Genomic DNA, 9,229 nt, shown 5'->3' with positions numbered 1-9,229 from the left:
TTGAACGTAATCATTGAGTTGGTTGTTGTTTGTTGAAGCTCCAGTGAATGAGCATTAACTGAGTTTTAAACATCACTTTAAATGGAAGATCCCCATAGGCCCCGCCCACTCGATCGGATGGACTGATCCCGGCGATGGGAGCATCCCTAATAGTGATAGTATAACCTATGATAGCTGAGGAGAAAATCAGAAGAAAGAACAGAAACCTAAAGGAGGAGGACAGAGAGAAAGTAGAATCAGATCTGTGGATAAATGTATAAAATGTTCAAACTCCGTACCTGTCTTCCAGCTCCCTCTGTTTTCTCCTTCAGCTGCTTCTGCCTCTTCTTGCTAAGTTGAACTTTGACTTCTGGAGTTTCCTTTGGCTCCTCTGTTTCTTCTGTGATCTTCGGAACAGGCTGCAATAATAAAATAAAAACATTGTTATCCACTTCACTGTCGTACTGTATAACTGATATTGATGAAACTGATTTGCTCGACTGTCTCAAATTGTATGATGTGCATTGCTTGAATTTCACTTAACAGACTGGATGTGGTTTGTCTTGTGTGTCATGTTTAGCATTTTGTCTTTTTGTTTATGTATGTCTATAAGTTGTTGCTATTGTCGGGACCCCCTTGAAAACAAGATGGTGCATCTCAAGGGGTTTATCCCAATCAATAAAAATGTCTATATATATATATATAGTGATGTTCTATATTTTCTTCATGTACTGACTCAAACCGAAAGTGCATGTATGAAGTACTCCACGTGCATCAAAGCCTCAAACATCCACCAAAAAAGGAATAAAAACACATCAATAAGTGACACTGTTGATTTGGGTAACATTTGTATTTCCACATGTATATAAATATATATACAGTATATATATTTTTTTTATCTTTTAAATGCTATTTCTGAAATATATTGGGCTGTTTACTTCAGTGTCTTAATTTCTCTTATGTACATTGCCTTGTTTTTTATGCTGCTGCAACGCAAACATTTCCCAAATTGGGATCAATAAAGTATCTATCCATCCATCCATCTATCTTCCTGCATCACCATGATCACACCAAACTTGGATTACTCCGCCGCTGAAAATGGTCCCGAACGAATGCTTCTACTTTTTATTCAAACTACATATGAGTGTGTGAGTTACCTTGGGTGCAGGCTGAAAGAGAACAGGTGGAGCGGGAGCAGCAGCCCTGAATAAAGCCGACAGCGATCCGGAGGCTTTAGATTTCTTCTTGAACAAACTTCCTGACACCTGACCGACCACGTAGTCAGCTGGCTGCTCCGGCTGCTCCGGCTGCTCCTCCTCACTGCAGACAGAAACATTAAGATGAAGTAGAAACAACATCCAGAAAAACACATGTTCGATAGATGCTAAACGTGAAAGAGGACACTCAATACTAAGGGCTCAGCTCTGTGGATACTGTGTGATTATGTGCTTTGCTTAGATACCTTTATCCGTTAGAGCGGTGAAATTAATGACGTCTTATATTTTTTTCTCTGTAGAGTAACTTATAATGAAATGATATATCACTATCTCAACTAACTTGTATTTCTGTAGCTGTTACTGTAGCTAAAAAGTAGAACAATTCCATACAACTATACAAATTTAAAAGTACAACATCAATATTGGATAATCAATAAGTCTCGCTAAAAAGTCTGAAGGTTATTTTTCTTCTAATGGTTTTAGCTTCTCTAATGTGAAGGGTTTGCACCGTTTCCTTTTAATAATTGTAATATATTAGAAATCCTGTTGAGGTTGTAGCCTACTGTTGGTTGAAGAAAACAAACTTTGTGAAGTTGTCAATTTGTGCGTACTTGATTAAGAAACTTACACTAAACTAATCGTCATTTAGAGCTCCAATTCAACAGACTTGTGAGTAATCACCTCGTTTTAAATGAATGCATCAGTCATTTTGTATAAATATTCAAGAGACACTATGAAATACTCTTTCCACTGACGTGACATTTTAAATGCCGGACTTTTACTTGTTACAGAGTATTTTTATAATGTGATATTAGTACTTTTACAAAAAGTAAAGGAACTGAATACTTCTTCCACACTGCTGGATGTTGAATGCATGAACAGATGAATTCATTACATTATAAATAACATCAGCCTCTTAGCCCTGAGTCTTGTCTTCAAGACCACAGTTAGGTTTCAAACAAATGCCGCAGTTATCTTTCTTTACGTTTTTTTGGAAATCAAACATGTGTAAACAAACCTCTCCTGCAGTTTCTTCTTCATGGTTTCTACCGGATTATCCCAGCGTCACTTAAAGATTGACTCCGGTTAGACCTTTATATACAAATATAAGTAATTTATCACGTTAATTGCAGCATTTACATGAAATTCCACAACTGTAAACTCCAATAACACGAGAAATATTACGCACACGTTTTCCCAACAGCACACTGCTTGTCCTATTGCGAAACATGTCCGAGAGGAAACACGGTCACAGCGGCACATTGGTTCCGTACACCGCATGATTAAGCACCCATAAAGAGGTAGTACAAATATGTTTTTTTAGTCTGTATATGTTCCTCTGTATCATGTTGTCAATGTTGTGTTTTATATAATGTATGAAACCTATATATATATTCTTCAATATATATGAGACATTATTTTTTCAATTATTAATATTATTTATGCTACATTTAGATATAGTTTTTCTTTCCATCGTTATTATTCGAAACGGCTGCTTGTTTTTACATTTGAAAAAATAAAATCTGGCTTTATCTTGAATCGCAAACCGTCAAATGTGTGCAACCTCTAAATCTGTCCGTTCCGGTGAGCTACATACGTCTGACGTTCTGTGGTGTAAACAGAGGCTTTTCAGTTGCTGAGCATTTTTGTTCTCATTTCTAAACCAACTTGTAACCTTTTTTAAAAGCTACATTTACAACACCTCAGGTAATTATATATTGTGTTGCCAGTTATTGTTTTTACTTGTGTTTTGGGACGAAATAAAAGATAACGTCATGTTTTATGATCCAGAACAGGGGATGGGAGTGGACCAGCCGGATTCGGAGGAGATGATTGATCGGCGGGTCTCGTGCGACGGGGAGCGTGCCACCGTGCGGTATTTGGGCCCGGTGCCCCCCACTGCAGGTAAGATAAGATGAGATAAGACTTTATTTATCCCGAAGGAAATTGTTGTACCACAGTTACAAAAATAAAATAAACACCGCAGCGTAATAGTAAAACAGTACACTAAAAGTGCAGTTAAAAGAGCAATTACATATCTACAGGAAACTAGAAACATAGACGGTCACATAATAATTAATGTAAAAAGGTAGGCTGAGAAGCGGGGAGGGAGAGGGACATTACCCCCTCTCTACCCCCGGTGACTATCAGTGTGGTGTACAGTAACTAGTAAGTAAATGTACTCAAGTTCTGTACTTAAGTATCATTTTGAGGGACTTGAGTATTGAGTATATTCATGTTTATGTACTTTCTACTTTGAATTGCCTTCTGTTGAAAGGTGCTATATAAATAAACTTGCCTTGCCTTACTTCTACTCCACTACATTTCAGATGTAAACAATGTACTTTAACTACATGTCTGTTACTTGGAGTAAATTCACAAGCTACCCTGCAGTATACAAAGCACAAGTGGGATAATCTAATGAAGTACATCTACTACTGTACATTTTAGAGCCAATATTGTACTTTCAAATACAAAATACACATTAACAAATAAACATTGACACATAATTATAGGTTAAGATATCCAGCATCTGTCAATAAAGTAGCTCCATCTTTAACAGCTGTGCTAGACATAGTTAATGCATCAATATATCTATGATTCTCACATGGGCCATTATGAGTACTAATGAGGTGTTATTATAAATAAATGCAAGTTTATTTATGTAGCACATTCAGACACCAAGTCTATTGTGCTAAGTGCATTGCATAGAACCACTAAACATGTATTTAACACACATCGTTTAAAACTGTTTTAGGAACTTCTGTTTTAGGACATATTTGAATATTTCATAAGGTTTTATTCAATTTAAAAAACAATGTTGATTCGGTGTCAGTACTGAAACCCACCCAGTGTAACCCACATTGATACCGCTCCATTCACAACGTGTTGATGCTGATGCTGCACACTTAATCTAACAGAGTGTGTGTTTCAGGGTTGTGGTATGGCGTTGAGTGGGATAACCTGGAGAGAGGGAAACACGACGGCAGCCACGAGGGAGTTCAGTATTTCACCTGCAGGTAATCCGGAGTTGTGACTGTCCTTTTAACAACACATGAAGCTACACGCTGAATCTTAGCTAGTTATTAACCACCTGCATTATAGCCAGTGTTACTGTGTTCTGCATTGTCAGATATTTGCTTTACCCTTGTCAGAAGGTGAGGATCCTCTGGATGAAAATGATACATATGCACATTTTCTGGATGCTAAGTGAATTATAAGCAGTTGAATCAATAAGAGAATATGTTGTTAGACAAAATACGTAGTCACTGACTCAATTTTGGCTTTTGACATCGATTCAGCAAATGAAAAAGGAATGAATAGCTCAATCCACAATAAAAACAATTATTTATGTTACATTTGAAAGTAAACGTTGTCCCTGGTGTTTCTCCACGCTCTCCCAGAAATCCTAAAGGAGGCTCGTTCGTCCGTCCAGCGAAGGTGAGTTTTGGAGTGGATTTCCTGACCGTGGTGCGAGAGGAGTACACGATCGACACCGAGGAGGTGCTGAGTCAGGAGATCTCCATTTCTTCCAGGAAACTCAAGTGGGGGAAAGTCAAGGAGCGCAGGTACGACACTCCTCAGACAGTTTGTGCTGCTGCCTTTCTTTATATAATTAGACTCGAACCTAATTTATAAAATAAGACCTGGCTTTGTTGAAAGAAGCAACTCATAAATAAACTGGCTTCAGTAATCAAAGTCGAATTGTTTGCTCGTCTGTATAAACCTCAGGCCAGGCTACAGGATTAAGAGAAACAACTGAACTCCACATGTCTGTCAACAAACACCAATAATAATAATAATGAATGCTGATGTTTAATGAAACTATTGATTCAGTATTCATTATTTCATGGATGTTTTGCAGTAGTTTACAGATGATCATTTAAAAAAGGCTGCATTAAAATACTGAATTTGGATGTTTTTGTAAATTCTCTTTCCTTGTGTTTTGTTGTTTTGTCTCCACAGTTATGAGAACCTGCCCTCCGTGCTGCTGACTCGCAGTGAAGTGAACGGAGCCGGGGCTGAAGGAGAAATCAGGGAAACAACGCCAAGTATCTTTTTCTGTACAGAAAAGACCTACTGATGTAAATGCCTGTTTTAGACATTCCAATAATCCATATAGTGTTGAGATATTACCCAGCCTATGCTCAGTGAAATGGACTCCCGAGTCAAATCACCAGCATAATCCGGCCAACACACTGAATCTGAAACCTTTGTCTAGGATAACAAAAGATCACAAACAGAGACAGGAGCTTTACAACAAGGACGACCAGACTTCAAAACAGCTTCTACCCCTAGATATGCTGCTAAACCAACAGTGTTGAGTTCAATGCTCTTGAACTCCTCCTATGCACTTTATAGCTTTTTACACCATTTCTCTTAATTATTTATTACCCCCTTATGATTGTTTACGTCCGTCCGCCTTTTTCTGGCGTGTTTTGTTATTATATTGTTAGTTACTGTACACTATTATTGTGAGAGGGTTGCTCTCCACAATATCTTTTTTTTGTATAATGACAATAAAGGCTATCTATCTATCTATCTATCTCTCTCTATCTATCTATCTATCTCTATATCTATCTATCTCTCTATTTATCTATCTATCTATCTATCTCTCTATCTATCTCTCTATCTATCTCTATATTTATCTCTATCTCTCTATCTATCTCTCTATTTATCTATTTATCTATCTATCTATTTACCTCTCTCCATCTATCTATCTATCTATCTCTCTATCTATCTCTCTATCTCTCTATCTATCTCTCTATTTATCTATCTATCTATCTATCTCTCTATCTATCTCTATATTTATCTCTATCTCTCTATCTATCTCTCTATCTCTCTATCTATCTCTCTATTTATCTATCTATCTATCTATCTCTCTATCTATCTCTATATTTATCTCTATCTCTCTATCTATCTCTCTATTTATCTATTTACCTCTCTCTCTATCTATTTATCTATTTATCCATCTATCTATTTATTTATCTATCTATCTATTTATCTCTCTATCCATCTATCTATTTATCTCTCTATCTATCCCTCTATCTATCTCTCTATCTCTCTATCTATTTATCTCTCTATCTATCTATCTATCTATCTATCTCTCTATCTACCAGTGTTGGTGATAGTTGTGAGTGTCATGGTGGAGTCTTTAACAGCAGTGATCAGACGTGCAGTGGTTGGACATGTGTGGGACTCTGCTGTCCTGCTGGGAGGACGTGGCAGCCATCACTCAGCAGCTGGAACATCTGGAGGGACTGCATCTCAGGTACAGATCGTGTGTGTGTGTGTGTGTGTGTGTGTGTGTGTGTGTGTGTGTGTGTGTGTGTGTGTGTGTGTGTGTGTGTGTGCGTGCGTCTGAGGGATTAGACACAGATAGAGTAATAAATGACAAAGTTATAATTAAAATGATATGAGTAACAATATAATAGTCATGTATCCTGGGGGGAGGGGGCATGTCAATAGTAAGTAAAATTAGAAGCAGCACTGATCAAGGTCTTCTGTGTCTGTTCAGTTTCTCTTGCACTAACAAGTCCTTAAACCCTAAAGAGCCCAAACTGTGTTCCCTTTAGTGTTTACTTCCTGTCTGCTTCTGTTGAGATATCTGTCACCAAAACTCTGTCTTTTAACCTCTTTCCTTCTCTCCCTTCATCCTCCTTAACCGCGGTGTGTAAATAACCTCGTCCAAATTGACCAATCAGAATCGAGTATGCAGCTAAGTTGTGTAATAAATAAGCCTCTGCCTCTCTCAAGATTCAGATTCAAATTCAATTATTGTCACGTCTCTCTCTCACAGTGGTGTGTGGTCGATGAGTTGGGGAAGCTCCGCAGTCTGGTGATCTTCACGTGTCGTGGGAACCGCCTGCTGAGCAGCGACGGAAACCCGAGGACAGCCAATCAGATGCTGATCGCCAAACTGGGAAAACTGGAGCTGCTCAACAACGGCCAGGTGTGTGTGTGTGTGTGTGTGTGTGTGTGTGTGTGTGTGTGTGTGTGTGTGTGTGTGTGTGTGTGTGTGTGTGTGTGTGTGTGTGTGTGTGTGTGTGTGTGTCTGTGTGTCTGTGTGTCTGTGTGTGTGTGTGTGGCGGGCCTACAGTTTTCCACGTTATTAGACGCATTGTTCTAAAGTAGATCACATTAATTGGCACATTGTAATTCTGCACGTTATTTAGCACATTCGCTTTTTTACCTTATTTAGTGATATTTGGATATTATTGTGAACCGGAGTCTATTGTTTATAAATAATAATTTTCGAGCGGAATTAAACAGCATCTCTGTGCGTGCTTTTTAGAAATGTGTATCAGACACCGTCACCTGACCTCATGCCGAATCTTATTCCATATTTTATTACATTCTATTTCTATGTAAATACTGCTATATTTGACTATTTTCTTTTGTATTTTAAATATTTTTTAGTGTTTCTATAGTTTTCTTAAAATAGTTCTCTCTGTGTTTTTAATTTTTGTTTTACTTTTATGACACCAAGTCAAATTGCTCGTACGTGTCAACCTACCTGGTAACAAACCTGTTTCTGATTCTGACCGTGTTCCTGGTGTCCATCAGATCCTCCCTGACGACAGGAAGGGGGCGGAGTGCGACTACATGAAGATGTTTGGTCTGGAGTGGCTGGAAGCGGGCGGAGGCAGCGAGACTAGCAGAGAGTTCATCATCCAGCACCCCCGATACCTGAGCCTCGTTCAGAGTGAGTCACACCGAGCGGACAGGAAGTGAGATGGGGGTCCAAGGAAATCTTAAAAAACGGCGCTACTGATTTCAATATTTTTGGGGGGGTTTTCAGAAGTTTAAGGTGAAACGAAACATATTCTGTTATATTTACGCCCACAGTTTTAACACTGGAGCATTCCTCTTTCATGTAAGATGTAATTGGGGACCGGTTCCTAACACACAAACTTTTTTATGGGATTTATGGTCAATAGACCTCATTTACACAAAATTAAACCTAATTTAAGAGAGTTTAAAAAAGGCAAATATGTTGAATGATTTTACAAAATGTAACCCAGACTGCAGATGCTATAAATTTAAATAAAACCCCAAACTTTATGGAAGTGATCATAACTATTTTCCCACACAAAACGTAGTTTCAACTCTCAGGTAACATTTGACCCAAGGACAACAGGAAAGCAATTCAGCATATATACTTTTTTTTTAAGGTAAATCCTAAAAGTGCTAAAAGTTCAGACAGCAACATGCCGGAGTGGATCGGAGGCGGGGCTTAAGGAGACTTAAGTACGCATGCTCATTGGGTCAAAGACACCAGAACTGTTTTTCCTCCACGACCCTTTTAGGAAATTAAATGCTTTGATTCCAATCAGCAGCTTTTGATCTTACCACCTCACTACTATGGGATATTAGGTACTAACTTACTGTTTGGACGTCTCCTTTAAGCGATGATGTTGATGATAATGATGAAGATCCTCTTGTGTTTCAGAGTACGGCGCTCCAGACGAAGGCCTACTGAAGAAGTGGGTCCCGTTAGCTCTGAAGAACCAGCTGTTAAGTAAGTCCTGCCTCTCTCTGCTCTCTGCTCTCTGATTGGCTAATACCCTACAGGCCATTGATAAACACACTTTAGTCCCAACCGAGGAAACCCACTAAGGGAAAGGTGATATTTTCTGACCACTGTCTTTTTTTTTTACTCCTCACCAGAGATTACATTTGTGTTTCCTGATCACCCCGACCGGAAGCCGATTGAGAAGAAACTTCCAGGTAAAACAACAGAAAATAAGGTTAAAAAAAACATATTAAACTGAAATAAAAAATATTTTCCAGTTGAGTTCATTGTATGTTTTGCTCTGCAGACTCCATGGAAGTTCAGAAGGTGAAGGGACTCCTGAACAGACTGCTGAAGGTTCCTCCTTCAGATCTGAAGCTCACCTACACCACCCTCAAGGTAAGAACCATTAAATATAATAATTAGGGCCGGGACTTTAACGCGTTAATTAAGATTAATTAATTACACAAAAATTAACGCATTTTAATCGCACTTATTTTTGCACCGCGGAACGTTT

At 38.4% G+C, this 9,229-nt stretch overlaps 2 protein-coding genes across 2 annotated transcripts in view; one reads left to right on the top strand and one right to left on the bottom strand.

Annotated features, from left to right (window-relative positions):
• rbm34 (RNA binding motif protein 34) overlaps positions 1-2,421 on the bottom strand; it is a 9,540-nt gene extending 7,119 nt beyond the window's left edge. Inside the window, exons 1-4 of the mRNA XM_010767660.1 lie at positions 2,215-2,421; positions 1,137-1,299; positions 260-398; positions 166-174 (exon numbers count right to left, since the gene is read on the bottom strand). Coding sequence (XP_010765962.1) covers positions 166-174; positions 260-398; positions 1,137-1,299; positions 2,215-2,237 — 334 coding nt within the window. The 5' untranslated portion in view covers positions 2,238-2,421. The remainder of the gene's footprint in view (positions 1-165; positions 175-259; positions 399-1,136; positions 1,300-2,214) is intronic.
• Positions 2,422-2,783: 362 nt separating this feature from the next.
• The window catches only part of tbce (tubulin folding cofactor E), an 11,852-nt gene continuing 5,406 nt past the window's right edge, over positions 2,784-9,229 (top strand). The window contains exons 1-12 of the mRNA XM_010767659.1: positions 2,784-2,903; positions 2,988-3,101; positions 4,132-4,216; positions 4,601-4,765; positions 5,163-5,248; positions 6,369-6,468; positions 6,773-6,866; positions 6,997-7,149; positions 7,764-7,902; positions 8,650-8,718; positions 8,868-8,927; positions 9,020-9,111. Of these exons, the coding sequence (XP_010765961.1) occupies positions 2,996-3,101; positions 4,132-4,216; positions 4,601-4,765; positions 5,163-5,248; positions 6,369-6,468; positions 6,773-6,866; positions 6,997-7,149; positions 7,764-7,902; positions 8,650-8,718; positions 8,868-8,927; positions 9,020-9,111 (1,149 nt within the window). The 5' untranslated portion in view covers positions 2,784-2,903; positions 2,988-2,995. The remainder of the gene's footprint in view (positions 2,904-2,987; positions 3,102-4,131; positions 4,217-4,600; positions 4,766-5,162; positions 5,249-6,368; positions 6,469-6,772; positions 6,867-6,996; positions 7,150-7,763; positions 7,903-8,649; positions 8,719-8,867; positions 8,928-9,019; positions 9,112-9,229) is intronic.

This window comes from Notothenia coriiceps, unplaced genomic scaffold (genome assembly GCF_000735185.1).
Source record: "Notothenia coriiceps isolate Sejong01 unplaced genomic scaffold, NC01 NC01_scaffold00004495, whole genome shotgun sequence".
Taxonomy (NCBI): domain Eukaryota; kingdom Metazoa; phylum Chordata; class Actinopteri; order Perciformes; family Nototheniidae; genus Notothenia; species Notothenia coriiceps.
This window is presented reverse-complemented; position numbering and strand designations above follow the sequence as displayed.